Source organism: Podarcis raffonei, chromosome 15, assembly GCF_027172205.1.
Source record: "Podarcis raffonei isolate rPodRaf1 chromosome 15, rPodRaf1.pri, whole genome shotgun sequence".
Lineage (NCBI taxonomy): Eukaryota > Metazoa > Chordata > Lepidosauria > Squamata > Lacertidae > Podarcis > Podarcis raffonei.
Genome location: NC_070616.1, coordinates 4,727,614 through 4,743,161, shown reverse-complemented (window position 1 = coordinate 4,743,161; position 15,548 = coordinate 4,727,614). Strand labels below are relative to the sequence as shown.

Sequence of the window (15,548 nt, the reverse complement as noted above, 5' to 3'; positions counted from 1 at the left end):
GTTAACGGCGTTTGCATGCACTGCTCTGATTCGCCCGAAGCGGCTTAGTCACGCTGGCCACATGACCCAGAAGCTGTAAGCCGGCTCCCTCGGTCAGTAAAGCGAGATGAGCGCCACAACTCCAGAGTCGGTCATGACTGCACCTAATGGTCAGGGGTCCCTTTACCTTTACCTTTACCAGACAGATGACTTTGTTTGACTGATTGGTCCAAATCTTGCCCCCTTCACACAACCCTGCTTAACATGGCAATGTGCCTCCTTTTCATTCAGTTCCCATCATCCCTGACTGTTGGGCATGCTGGTTGGGAAAGATAAGAGTTGTAATGCAAAACCTCTTGGGCTGATGGAAGATGGAGTCCCAAATCTCTGGAGGGCAGCAGATTGGGACAGGCTGGGTTAGGGTGTTGGACTAGGACCCCGGAGATGAAAACTGTGGTCTTCATTCAGCCACAAAGCTCACTGGGTGACCTTGGGACAAACTGTTACCTCTCAGCTTAACCTACCTCACAGAGCTCTTGTGGGGATAAAGGGTTGTTAGTCACCCCGAGAGCAACTGTTTTTAATATTATGCTTTAATGTTGTTATCTGCACTGGGATCTTAGGGGGAAAGGTGGATCATAAACAAACAACAACAACAAGTCTTGCTGAAGGTTGGGGTTGAAAATTGCTCTAAAACAATGGAAAGTAAATAAATACCTACACATAAGGGACAGATGGAGGATCTGTGAGAAGCTACACAGTGAAAGGAATGTCTGTTATGGATTTATAATTACATGAGTGTTCAACTTACCGGCAACTCCTGCCGCTCATCGTCAAAGTAATGGCCATCCCACACCTCGGTAACAAGACTGCCGTACGTGGCTAGAAGCCGGAGCCTCTTTTTCTGCAAACCTTCAGACATGACATCCTTCACAGGTCGGGTGGTTATGCCCTGTAGAAATTCCTTGCAAACACATCGTATCAAAAACATTATGTCTTCCAGAAGGACAACCCAAACTCTCATTAAGAAGGGGGAGTATTTTGAGATAATCTGCATTGTTATGACTCACAGGCCTTGATGACCAGATTGCACATCAACACCACATTCCCACCAAGAGATGTATTTACATCACAGCTTCTCCAGCTTCACCATTCCTGTCCTTTCTCCCCTAGTTTCTATTCTATTCTTGAAGACAGAGAGAGAGAGAGAGAGAGAGAGAGAGAGAGAGAGAGAGAGATCCAGCCCAGTTATTAGGCAAAGTGAGGCTGCTGCCTCAGGCAGCAGAAGCCCCTGTGGTGGTGTCTCTGTGGGCACCCCGCCTGCCCTGCTGCGTCCACCAGTGGCAGAAAAGTGCTGCCACCATTGGCACTGATTTCAGGCCAGATCGCCTCCATTTTGGGTGATATCAAACAGGCGTCTTCTCCACAGTACTCTTTTCGGCACCTGCTAAAAACGTTCTTGTTTAGACAAACCTGCCCGGAAACTTCGAATGTTGAGGTAATTTTAATCAATGTTAGTAATTGTATATTTTGAGGTATGGCTGTGAGTTTTTCTTGATTTTACTGTTTTATCTTTTGTAAACTGCCTTGAAGCATCTTTTTTACAATCAAGTGGTGTATAGATTTTATGAATAAATGAATAAATACGACAACAACAACAATACAGTGGTACCTCAGGTTAAGTACTTAATTCGTTCCGGAGGTCTGTTCTTAACCTGAAACTGTTCTTAACCTGAAGCACCACTTTAGCTAACGGGGCCTCCTGCTGCTGCTGCGCCGCCGGAGCACAATTTCTGTTCTCATCCTGAAGCAAAGTTCTTAACCTGAAGCACTTTTTCTGGGTTAGCAGAGTCTGTAACCTGAAGCGTATGTAATCTGAAGCGTCTGTAACCCGAGGTGCCACTGTAATGTCAAAAAAGCTGCTTTGCTGATACTGTGTGCTTTTGTTTTGTTTTTAAACCCCACACAAGGGGCAGATTCAGACATTTCAAGCACATTCTTGCCCCAAACCTGGATCTTGGCATCCAGGGAATTCTCCTTTTATATCCCTATTTCTTCTTGCCAACCAACATATTCAATACACATTTAAAGCAGATGACTCCCCACTGCCAAAGAATTCTGTGAACTGTCATCTCCCCCTCCCAGAGCTACAACTCCCAGCACCCTTAACTAACTACACTTCCCGGGGTGGCTTGCGAAGAAGCTCTGTGCTTTACATGTACGTTGAATGTGCTTGAAATGAATGGCATGAACCTGCTGTACAGTTAGGAGTGCAGCCTAAGTGAGTAATTGATATTCACTTCTATTGGGGGAAAGCAAAGCACTATTAAAGGGTGACCACGGCCAAATCCCACCTATTACTGATAACAGGTAGCATGGCATTGTGCCCATTTCACAGACACAGAGACTCGGTCCACACAGGGATCCCTGAAGTGTGCAGGCTCTCTCACCTCCCTACACAGCCCCTGTCATAACGACAGTCATTTTGGTTGTGTAAAAGAACCACCTCTCCCTGCTCTCTTTGTCCGTGAAAAAAATAATAATAAAAGAAGGCTAACGTGAACCCAGGGAGGTTTAAAAGCAGACAACTGAAAAACTGCAATATAGCAGCTACAATATCCTGTTTGTGCCATCAACAGCCAGGAGGTCGTGCGCACACACACACAAAAAAAAAGGAAGAGAAAAAAACAAAGCAAGCCAATCGCGGATAGGAGCATTCCACAATTTGACATATGGATCCTGCAAATGCCAACTGCAGGATTACATCACGGAGAAAAGGACAAAAGAGAATAAAATTAGTTCTGTCAGCTCTACGAGGAACCAGTGCCAAAAGAGGCAGAGAGGACATCTCTCTCTCTCTCTCTCTCTCTCTCTCTCTCTCTCTCTCTCTCTGTCTCTCTCTCTCTCCTCTCTCCCCCCCCCCCAATAAATGGTGTGGGGAGATTTTAACAAAAAGGGTACGGACAGGGATGCTGGTCCTCCTCCAAGCCAAAGAAACAGAAGCACCAAATTAATTCTGCAAATCACATTAAAAACTGACCTAGTAACTAACGGCTCCAAGTTTTAATTAGTTCAATGGCTAGATCAACCAGTTAAAGATTCTGGCTCCACTGGTACTTCAGGCCAAATGCAGCCCTTCAATCCTCTCTGTCTGGCCCTCAGGACTCCCCACCCCCATCACACACCCTCTCTGCCCAGGCCACGCCCAGGCGACACGCTCCTTCACACCCTCAAGTGTATTTGCCTGGCTAAAATGTGCCCTTGAGTTCTGGCAATGCCTCTTTGCTTGTCTGGATGAAGGACGGAATCATAGAATCATGATAGAATCACAACCACGAGGGCCATCTAGTCCAACCCCTGCCGTGCAGGAATCTTTTGGCCTGCATGGGACTCGAACCCACAGCCCTCAGACGAAGAGCCTCGTGCTCTACCTACTTAGCTATCCCCGAGATGTGACCTTCAAGAGAGGAGTGTGTGACTAGCCTGATGTGCAAAGTTTCCATTTGTTGCTCTGCCCACTTTGGCCTCTGGCCCTGCCCACGACTGGCATGTGGCCCCTGAAAGGTTGCCCACAAAAAAATGTGGCCCTCAGGCTGAGAAAGATCCCCCACACCTTCAGCTGATTAGGCTTTTGGCCCTAGAGGTCAATCAACAAAAGCTTTGGTTGATTAACCACCAGAGCCTAAAGTTCCACTTGTCTGTTGTTGTGGTTTAGTCATTTAGTCATGTCCGACTCTTCATGACCCATGGACCAGAGCACGCCAGGCACTCCTGTCTTCCACTGCCTCCCGCTGCCTCATGCTGGTCGCTTCGAGAACACTGTCCAACCATCTCGTCCTCTGTCGTCCCCTTCTCCTTGTGCCCTCCATCTTTCCCAACATCAGGGTCTTTTCCAGGGAGTCTTCTCTTCTCATGAGGTGGCCAAAGTATTGGAGCCTCAGCTTCATGATCTGAAGGACATGATCTGTCCTTCCAGTGAGGACTCAGGGCTGATTTCCTTCAGAATGGAGAGGTTTGATTTTCTTGCAGTCCATGGGACTCTCAAGAGTCTCCTCCAGCACCATAATTCAAAAGCATCCATTCTTTGGCAATCAGCCTTCTTTATGGTCCAGCTCTCACTTCCATACATCACTACTGGGAAAACCATAGCTTTAACTATACAGACCTTTGTTGGCAAGGTGATGTCCACTTGTCTAGCTCAGTACTGTACTTATTTTTCACATCTGTATTTTGCCTTTAATGAAAATGCTCAGGCTAGGACTTTGACCAACCTCCCCTTCCCAAGAGAGCTTCTAACAAGAACCCCCCTCTCCCACCTGAACACGGGCCATTCTCGAAAATGATGTCACTCAGAAGCTTCCCCCCAGTGTATATTTTCCATCCAGTTCCTCATCTAAAACAATAAAGGTAATTTTGTTCAGTACTCACAGGACTTGGCACCCCTTGAAAGAAAGGCGTGTTGTGCACCCCACTTCCTACGCAGTTTCTGCAAAAGAGAGGGGAGATTAATCCAACAGGTAATCTCTGTTCCCTGTCTTTTCCTCTGAAATTTACTATTAATACAATTCCCCCTAATACTGCATGCACTGAATTGGAGTTTAATTAGATGGTAACCAGAGGGGTTTTGTGCTTATGAGGTAATAAATACTCCTCAAGCTAATAAACTCCAAGGCAGAAGGAGTGGTTATTAATCTCCTGAACACACACACACACACACAAACTTAGCAAGAAGAGCCCCCTCAAGTTATTACTGCTATACGTGGACAACTATTGATTCAATAACATGGGTGAAACATTGAATGTTTTTCCTCAGGCCCAGGTGAACGAAAGGTCTGCAGGGAGCTGGATTTGGGGTAGAAATGGGAAAAATCTGTCAGCTTCAGTTTCTCTCAGTTTTCCCCATCTTAAATTCAGCTGCCCATATTTCCACACCACCTTGCGGGTTGGTTTTTAAGATCCTTATGGAAATTCTTCACCATTTCAGTGCAAATCTCATTTCTGTACATTTCTGAATCTCATTTCTGCTTAGAAATGGTAATGATAAACCAATACTTAAATGACTAAAGTAGATCAAGCGTTGGTCTGCAGAGTTTGATTTCAAACCACACGGGAAAGGAAAAGGGGACACCCGGTGTCAGGTGACTGACAAAGGGGTGGCCCCGCCCACTTATCAAACTTGGCTCCACCCCTTGGGTGGGGAAAGGCTTAGCCTTGCAGGCTCAAAGCCAGGCAGACACAAAACTGGACACACTGTAAGAACTTTGAGAGATGGAGGCAGTGTTATAGACATGTCCAATCTGTGTTTAAAGCCATCCAAGATGGTGGGCATCCCTGCCTCCTGTGGCAGTGAGTTCCATAGTTTAACAATGTGTACTAGATTGGGCTCAGGAGGGGGGAAGAGTTATGTTGCATTTGTTATATAACCACACATTGCTGTCAGGCTCACCTCTCTCCCACGGGTTTCAGGAACCGCATAATGAAAAGCAAGCATATATTGTTTCTTAAAAAAACACACACCCTTGCATAATGCATTTCAGTGTGCGTAGTCAAGGCCAAGCCGTGGCATTTTGCCACTCCAACATGGCTGCACCACATAATCCAATTCCGTTCAATCCCAGGATTCTTTAGTGCATCGCAGAGAATGCTGGTGGCCCAGCGGCAGCCAAAGGTTTTCAAGCACCACTGAGGGAGACCAACAGATGCTGCTGGGGTTCAGACCAGCTCTGCTCCATGGTAGTGAAAGTGCCTTCTGCCCACTCAGGCTGGCCATTGCCTCTTCTCAACAGGGAGGTCATTATGAGCTTCCTACCCAGGTGGCATTTTGCCTGGGGAATTCAGTTTTGGCTGAAGGTCAGGCTGATCTGACCACACACAACCCTCACCAAAATGAACAGGGTCTGCACAACACCAGTGGCACTCCCTTTCCCCCTGTGATAATGACGACTGGGAGGAGCGCAGAGAGGAGAAATGCCATGTCGCATTTGAGCAGCGCAACCAGGCACCTTCCTCTGCCCCAACTGCCCTTCCTCTGTAACAAAGCATGTCTCTCCCACATCGGTCTCTACAGCCACAGCAGGCGCTGTAACCTTCCAACAGTTGGACCTCACCCCCGAAGGCGAACTCCATTCTTTCCTGAGACAAAAGGATGCCAACAAAAAAATAGCAGAGAGGAGCAATGCCATTGAGACTCTCCACCTCAGGCACCTCCTGTTTTGCAAGTGTCTAGGACTTGCTTCGGGGAAAGCTTGGCTTTCGGCATCACATTAGGGGTTGTTTCACTAGGCAGAGGCTCCTCAGGGCTAAATCACAGGGTGTGCGATTTTGGGTAGCCGGATCAGCAGCTTTGAAAGCTTCCAGGAAGTCTCTGTGGACTGGGGTTTCTTTCCTTAACCAGGCAACACAGGGAGATGTTGCCACAACAAGGAGCTCCTTCTCCTACTTGGGTTTAATGGTGTATAGAAAGGCCAAGGAAAGAAGAAGAAGAAGAAGAAGAAGAAGAAGAAGAAGAAGAAGAAGAAGAAGAAGAAGAAGAAGAAGAAGAAGAGTTTGGATTTGATATCCCGCCTTTCACTCCCTTTAAGGAGTCTCAAAGCGGCTAACGTTCTCCTTTCCCTTCCTCCCCCACAACAAACACTCTGTGGGGTGAGTGGGGCTGAGAGACTTCAAAGAAGTGTGACTGGCCCAAGGTCACCCAGCAGCTGCATGTGGAGGAGCGGAGACACGAACCTGGTTCCCCAGATTACGAGACTACCGCTCTTAACCACTACACCATACTGGCTCTCATTACCACCACCTACTGGTGACAATGCAATCACGCTGCAGCTACAGCCTTTCATAGAGTCTCATATTCTTCACAAACTGTCCCAGGGAGTCTTATCCTGGAGAGCAGTCCCCAGGGCCGTCTTACCCATAGACGCAAGGGGTGCGGGGCACCCGGACGCCAGTCTCTCAGGAGTGCCAGGCCGAGAGTCCGGGCCCGAGAGTTGAGTCCGGGGAAGAGCCCACCTGTCGGCTGGAGCACCATGGTGGGCTCTTCTGCTGTGGCTCTGTGCCGCGAGTTCGGGGGTGACCAAGCCAGCGAGACACTGAGGCGGCTGGCCAGCTCTGCCCTCCCGCGCGCCTGGGACTGGGCAAACTGGGTGTGTGTGTGCGCTGAGCGGATATTTGCACCCCGGCACCACATATGCTTAAGACAGCCCTGGCAGCCCCCAAACTGGAAAGGAGCAGAAGCCAACTGATACCATTATAAAGGCAGGCAAGGTCTGTTCTGTGATCGGCCCCGCCCTCTGAGAAGTGCTGGCAGTCCTCCTTAGAGGAACCTTGTCCGATTTCTTATTTGCAATGCTGAGGACAGGGCTCTGTGATTGGGGCCCTCATCCTCTGGGTATGCAAACTGAGGGAGAGGCATAAGTCTATGTCCTCCAGCTGGCAGGGCTCAAAGTTGGGCCCCAGAGAGTCCTCCTTGGGCATGGCAACTCAAACACCCTCTTTTGCGAGATCTCCGAGTTGTGAGGGACATGACAGACTCAAAAAAATTGCAGCTGATGATGTCTAACACTGCTTCATTGGCACCACAAAAACTCCTGCTGCCCTCCAAATGACTTGTGTACTTGGGTCACCCGCTTTGCAGAATTCACATTTCTTTTGCTGCAAGATATCCCCTTTTAACTTCCAAGTTTGGAGCATGCACAGCTCTGGCCCACAATGCCGCTGACATCTGCAACTTTAAATACCGTAGCACCGAGAGCCAAGCCTGCTGCAGACCCTGTTACATATTCCGCCCCCACTCTCCCTGCCTTTGCCACCCGGGCTGCCTTAACTGTTCCAACGGTTCTTTGCCGAGCGTAGCACATCAAGGATTTAGAAACTAACCATTTCTGACTGTCAGGATTTATATCCCAAACAGCTGTGCCAGGAAAGCCATGGGAATCAAACAGCTATTTGGGGAGCACCATAATCTATTAACTTCTCGGGTCGTTTTGATTTCAGCAGCTTTGCAAATAACGGCATGGTGCACTCAAACGCACCACTTCAGAGGCAACTCGGGCTATTGTGTTCTCAGGCAAAGGAGCCTCAGGTCCAAATTGTGAATTTGTCCCAAGAGGTTTGGGGAAGGGCCACAGCTCAGGGACAGAGCATGTGCTCTGCAGTCAGAAGGTCCCTTGTTCAGTTCCCCATGCCAGGTAGAACTGGGAGAGATTTCTGTCTGAAACCCAGGAGAGCGGCTGCCTGTCAGTGTAGGCAGTACTGAGCAAAATGAACCAATAGTTTGACTCAATATAAGGCAGCTTTCTATGTCTATAGACATTACTTTGGGTGCTGTATCAGGGGGTACCTGCTGACCTCTGTTGTTGTTGTTTAGTCATTTAGTCATGTCCGATTCTTCATGACCTCATGGACCAGAGCACGCCAGGCACTCCTGTCTTCCACTGCCTCCCGCCGTTTGGTCAAACTCATGCTGGTAGCTTCGAGAACACTATCCAACCACCTCGTCCTCTGTCGTCCCCTTCTCCTTGTGCCCTCCATCTTTCCCAACATCAGGGTCTTTTCCAGGGAGTCTTCTCTTCTCATGAGGTGGCCAAAGTATTGGAGTCCCAGCTTCAGGTCTGTCCGTCCAGTAAGCACTCTGGGCTGATTTCCTTAAGAATGGATAGGTTTGATCTTCTTGCAGTCCATGGGACTCTCAAGAGTCTCCTCCAGCACCATAATTCAAAAGCACCAGCCATCTTTATGGTCCAGCTCTTACTTCGATACATCACTACTGGGAAAACCATAGCTTTAACGCTGACCTCTGGCTCAGTGTATGTTTGCACACAGAAGGTGCCCGGTTCAGTCCCCAGCATCTCCAGTTTGAAAGACCACGCAGCGAGTGGTGGGAAAGGCCCAGCACCGTGAAGAGCTGCTGCCAGTCAGAGTAGCTGGGCAAGATGGTCAGACCTGGTACAAGGTGGCATATTTTCCACTGAACAGACTGGTGCTAAAAACAAAAACCAGCAACCCTCCATGGAGAAGCCATGGCTCTCCAGGTTTTGTTGTACTCCAGCTCCCATCAGCCCCAACCAGCCTGGCTAATGGTTAGGGATGACAGGAGTTGCAGTCCAGAGACATCTGAAGGGCCGTAGCTTAGTGGCAGAGCACCTGCTCTGCATGCAGAAGACTCCTGCCAAAAAACCCCAAAAGCTGTTGCTGATCATCAGTGTAGACAACCTTGGACTTGAAGGACCAATGGTTTCACTTGGTATAAGGCACTTTCCTACATTCCTTACTGTCAGGGAACTGCCATCAGTTCAGAGGCGAGAGGTGGAAGGGCAGTTGGGTTACAGGAGAAGATCGTGAGAAGCAGTTCTTCCTCCCGGGAGGAGGGAAGCCTCGCCTCCAGCGGGGAAGGGATGCAGGGCTCGGAGGTTGCAAGGGAGAGCCACAACACCGAGCCTGAGCAAAGCGGGGGGGGGGAGGCAGGTCCCCCTTTGCTCACGCCCTCTCTGCACAGTCGGTTTACGCGCAGAGAGGGGAGGCGTAGGATGGGGGTCAAAAGACTGCTCTGCCGGGGAAAGTTTAAGGACCGCCCACTCCCAGATTCTGTTAGTGACTGAGCAGACATGGAATTGAGACGTTCTGCACTGTGAATGTTTTTGCACAGATAATAAAGCCTTGAAAAGACCAGTGGGGTTCACACTTAACAAAGAAAGAAAAAGAAGAAAAAAAGAAAAATCCACTTTTAAATTTCAAATTTCCATATCCCTCTGTCCTGACCTCCTCACATCTCTCTTTTTTGTGTTCCTCTTTATTCCATCAAATTCAGCAAGTTCTAACCCTTTTTCAAACCTTACTTATAATTATACATTTCCAGTTATTATGTCTCAAATTTCCCTTATCTTAGCCCATTACTCCACCTTATATACTATGACATAATATTATTCTGTTCATATCCCCCTTCTCCTTTTTGAAATTCTTCTTTTCATATCACTTTTAACCAAATCCCGCATGCCCTGTTACCTTCACTTCCCACATCATATTAACACTCAAAGATTTTACAATATTTTTGTAAATAGTCCTTAAACTTTTTCCAGTCCTGTTCCATCAATTCTTCTCCCTGGTCACGGATTCTGCCGGTCATTTCTGCCATCTCCATGTAGTCAATCACTTGCATCTGCCACTCTTCCACGGTGGGTAGATCTTGTGTCTTCCAATACTTAGCGAGAAGTATTCTTGCTGCTGTTGTTGCGTACATAAAAAATGTTCTGTCTTTCTTTGGCACCAATTGGCCAACTATGCCAATTGTTTGGGCTTTATCTGATTGATTGATTTATTTGAAATGATGACTTTTTTGTTTTGTAAAATCTCAATAAACATTTATTTAAAAAAAAAGAAAAGAAAAGACCAGTGGGGTTCTTGCCTGTTAGCTCTCGAGCAACCATGCTGGCATACATAACACTTACATTTCCCCATCCCTTGACCTTGGCTTCTAGGGACAATGCTGCACCTTTGAACCTTGCTCTCTTGGGTAAGTGTTCTGGTAAAAGCTTTACCAGACTGAGACCCCAGCTCCCTGAGGGCATCCCTCCTGGAGCTTGGCACAGACCAGCAGGCACAATGGTTAGGGATGATGGGAGTCCAGCAACATCTAAAGGGCAACAGGTTCTCTATCCTTGAGGCAGGACAGCACAGAGGAACCTGGGCTGCACCCATTTATCAACATCGCTGGGATTCTCCATTAAAGTAGAGGAGAAAGGATAGCAATTCCAGAACAAGGGCCAGGTGTGGAAGCAACTGGTGATAACAGCTACCTGTGAAAGTGTTAGCTTTTTAAAATTCAAAGGCGCATCTATTTCCTCCCAAACAAAAACAATCTAACTCCCCAATATTAAACCTCCAAGCGGAATATTGTTCACAGAGCCGATACAGATGGCTTTACCCTCTGGGTATAAAACGGCTGGATCTTTGGGGAGTGTTTTCAGGTCTTGGGACAGCTACATTAGGATTTCCAGCTCTTATTACTTCATATCTGACATTTATTCCTAGTTTGGTAATGGGAAAATTACCAGATAAAATTGGCATTTGGCTTGGATTCCCCCCCCCTTCCTATGAGCCTCTGCTAATATGGAAGACGGCAAGTCGTCAAATTTATTCAAGTTTTTCTTGTCAACAATATCATTAACCAAATCCCTCAATTTCAAAGTTAATAAAAGCATCTGGGTTTTCTAGCACAGCAAGACCGGCTTGCATATTTAAAACCGCATACATAGATGAATTTGCATTGGACCAAATTTGCATATTAATGAAGGACTAATTGCTCTTTGCAGTCAGTTTCATGCATACGAATTTACTATTCTTTTTTGAAAGCTTGAAAAGATCCAGCCCCCCCCAACCAAAAAAAGGCAAAAACTTTTCAAAATAAAATAAAAAGCTACAGAATATTTGAGACGCAGAAAAGGAAGGGATTCTCAGACTACATTTTAAAGCTTCAGCCAATTATTTCATTTCTCGTTTTTTATCACAATAGGAAAAAACACAATGGGTATAATTTACAAAGGCTGTTGGAGATAAGTGGATTTTTCCTAACCTAACCAATATTTAAGAGATTTTTTAAAAAAATTACCCATTGTTAATATCTTACCTCTAGCTCACTCCATTTATGTAGGGTGGTATTTAGCCCTCAAAACTCAAGAGAACCTCCAACCTGCACCTGACCTTGCCTGAAACTGTACTCAGATCTCAAGCATTGGCCTTAGAGAGATTTGGAAGGATTGACCAGCACCTAAGACGACTGCTATCTGATCTGACATCCAGCTGACTGGATAGTCAGGCAGATAGTCCCAGATCAAGGTCTGATTGACTGCTTTGCAGGAGGGGCAGTAATAGAGCCTGTACAAGTTGCTTCACATCCCTTCCATTTGGTCCAGAGCGTGGGGATACAGCAGTGGCTCCTCCATTGATGCTGATAAGGGAGACTTGCAGAGATACTGAAGCAGATCTGGGGGAACCTGTGGCCCTCCAACTGGAGCTGATGCAAGCTGGAGTCCAACCGCAGCTGGAGGGCCGCAGGTTCCCTAGCCCTGCTCTACAGTCCACCTCCACTTGGCCATGCCACTGAAAGGGAGCAGTAATGATTCTGCCCTTGAAAACAGTCGCACTTCGTATTTCTAAAGCACTTTTCCTAAGTCCTCAAAAGCCTTTTAGCTGCTATTCCTACAAGAGCCTTGAGAAGATAGGCCTGCACTGACATCCCCATGCTATAGACTGGGGAAGGGGTGTCTGTGGTTGAGACAGAGAGTAAAATGGTTTGTTTAAATCTAACTGAGATTAGATTTCAGCTAGGGACCTCCCAGCTGAGAGCTCATTTGTAGGACCACAAGGAGTTGCCTTATACCGATTCAGACCATTGGTCCATCCAGCTCAGTATTGTCTACACTGACTGGCAGCAGCTCTCCAGACAGGAGACATTCCCAGCCCTACCAGGAGATGCCGGGGACAGAACCCAGGACCTTCTGCATGCTGGACAGATGCTCTTCTAGCAAGCTATGGTCTTGTTGCTATGGTGTGAACAGAACCAGTGCAGTCCATTCTCCTTGCAAGTGTATTGAAGGAACGGGCAGGTGGCATCCCATCACCTTGTCCATTCTCAAGGCGAGCAGCAGCTTTTGCAGCTGCCTCCCGCGTTCTCTGCTTCCATTTCATCTGGAGGGTAATTCTGTCTCTGGGAGGGCAGTTAAGGGATCCGCTCCGGATATAAATGCTGGCATTTTGTGCTCCGAAAACCGGGAAGCTGAACAGTAAATATACCTCCCTTCTCTCCCGAGATAGCTTGCTTATCCTTCAGTTGCAGATGTGGCGATAACCCATCCAGATTTTGGCACTGATCTAGATTTCATCTCCCATTCTCCCACTTTAAATGGGATTTGGAGCCACCAGTCGTTTTTACTACCGTTGGTTTGGTTCCTATAACAGCAGGATTTATGGCTTGAAGGCCGCCTCTCACTGATCAGGATGGTACCAAGCATTCCCAAAACAGCCACTGCCATGACCGGAACCCATGTCTCGGGTCACAGCGACACTAAACTACACTTCCCAGGATTCTCTGGCGAAAGCCGTGTGCCTTAAATACACTTTCAGCGTATTAGCTGGCTGTGATCATAGTCAGGTGCATCAATATCAATGGGTCTACTCAGAGTAAGAATAACATTTGATACAACACAACGGGGCTTACATTCCAATAAATATGCACAAGGCTCTGCTGTAAGTCTGAAAAGCCAAACACAGATGCATCTACTTTTAGAGTCACCTGTCAAAGAGCGGAAGAACCGTCCACCCCAGCTGGGATTGTTCGTTGAGCTTGATGGCCTGGCCAGAACGTGGCGCTACTGTGCCCGGTCTCTGTCCACTCGGATCCGGGGTGTAAATAGCATCCAAGCCGTAGATCTGGACTAGCAGAACGCTGTGATCATCAAGATAAGGATGCAAAACCTACAATAAGGCAGAGGAAATTTAGACGCACGGCCAAGAGCTGAGACCAGATCCAAGGAATGTTTTAAAAGGCTGAACACAATGGCATGAGAATGTGGGAAGCCAAGAGGGGTTTCAGAAATATAAAATTCCAAGCATCTCATTTCATCCCCCCCCCCCAAGAATATTTAACAGGCTTCTTAACTGAAAGCCATCCCAGCTTTGTAACTCACTTTGCACTGGATCAGCAACAAATGTTGCCTCTTCCCCCCTGTTAGGCAGGCCGTCTCCTGTAAACAGGGCCTTCTTGGTAGTGGCGCCCGCCCTGTGGAACACCTTCCCATCAGATGTCAAAGAAATAAAGAACTATCTGACTTTTAGAAGACATCTGAAGGCAGCCCTCTTTAGGGAAGCTTTCAATATTTGATGAATTATTGTATTTTAATATTTTGCTGGAAGCCACCCAGAGTGGCTGGGGAAACTCAGCCAGATGGGTGGGGTATAAATTATTATTATTATTATTATTATTATTATTATTATTATTATTATTATTATTTTGCTTTTTTGACAGCAGGTGTGTGCTTATTGGATTATACATTCAGCTATCCTTCTCGTAAAGGGACGCGGGTGGCGCTGTGGGTAAAACCTCAGCGCCTAGGACTTGCTGATCGTATGGTCGGCGGTTCGAATCCCCGTGGCGGGGTGAGCTCCCGTCGTTCGGTCCCAGCTCCTGCCTACCAAGCAATTCAAAAGCACCCTCAAGTGCACATAGATAAATAGGTACTGCTTTATAGCGGGAAGGTAAACGGCGTTTCTGTGTGCTGCGCTGGTGCTGGCTCGCCAGAGCAGCTTCGTCACACTGGCCACATGACCCGGAAGTGTCTTCGGACAGCGCTGGCCCCCGGCCTCTTAAGAGAGATGGACTGGCCCGTACGGGCAGGGGTACCTTTACCTTTACCCTTCTCGTAAGGAATGCGGGTGGCGCTGTGGGTTAAACCACAGAGCCTAGGACTTGCCGATCAGAAGGTCGGCAGTTTGAATCCCCACGCTGGGGTGAGCTCCCATTGCTCGGCCCCTGCTCCTGCCAACCTAGCAGTTCGAAAGCACGTCAAACTGTAAGTAGATAAATAGGTACTGCTCCAGCAGGAAGGTAAACGTTCGCCAATAAAGCGAGATGAGCGCCAGAACCCCAGAGTCAGTCACGACGGGACCTAATGGTCAGGGGTCCCTTTACCTTTACCTTTATCCTTCTCGCGGTTTAAAAAAAGAGGCAAAATAATAGTAAGAAAAGCCTGCATTAATTTTTCAAAAACAATTACATTGCTCTAAGGACATGTCGGGTGGCTGTCGGTGCTGCCACAGGCACTAGCCAATCAGCACCCTTAGCCAGTACTAGCTAATCAGCACCTTCTGCAGTCAATCCCAGCCAAGTGGCACCCTTGACTTTCAGCAGCTGACTTTCAAATCTGTAGAACTGGTTTTTTTTTTCAGAACTGGCTCCTAGAGAAGAATAGTTACGTTTGGAATAAGCAAGATGACGGCACTTCCAAACCAGCCCCACAGCTCTAAGAATGTCATGATCCTCTTCACTCTAATTCTAAGCTCCATAGCTGGATGTTGAGGCATGTCTTGAATAGGGAAAATGAATCTCAAGTCAAAAGGGAAAAAATATATTAACAATTCTGAAAAGCAAATATAAAATATTCCCTGTCCTGGGATAATAGTGAGACTTAAGAAGATCAGCATCCTTGCAGTATAAGAACATCAGCTGAAGATTATGATTGGGTTATGGTGCGATATTTTATTTTCATTTTGAGGTGAAGAGAGGGGAGGGGGGGATCTGACTGAGACAGCACATTTCCAGAGTTGCTAAATGCACAAAGAGATACTTTAAACCGCCTCTTCATATCATCACTTCACAGCTAAATCTGTGTAAGTCAACTGATGGGCAATTTGATTCTCCTGCGTTGAAGGAAGCAGTTCTCAGCAGTTAACCAAGATTTCATTTCTGTGCACAACAGATGTTTGGATGTTTCAGGAGAATCGTAAATAGCAGGAACTGTGCAGTACATTTCAGAAAGCTGATCTCAGTTTAAACGCTCATTTTGCGAACGTGGGGTTTTTTT

General features: G+C 47.2%; 1 protein-coding gene across 4 annotated transcripts in view; it reads right to left on the bottom strand.

Annotated features, from left to right (window-relative positions):
- Positions 1–15,548, bottom strand: part of LOC128402714 (uncharacterized) — a 65,774-nt gene that overhangs the window by 5,177 nt on the left and 45,049 nt on the right. For all 4 annotated transcript variants that reach the window (XM_053367049.1, XM_053367047.1, XM_053367048.1 and 1 more), the window contains 3 exons: positions 13,262–13,443; positions 4,408–4,465; positions 791–943 (listed from right to left, as the gene is read on the bottom strand). In XM_053367049.1, coding sequence (XP_053223024.1) covers positions 791–943; positions 4,408–4,465; positions 13,262–13,443 — 393 coding nt within the window. The remainder of the gene's footprint in view (positions 1–790; positions 944–4,407; positions 4,466–13,261; positions 13,444–15,548) is intronic.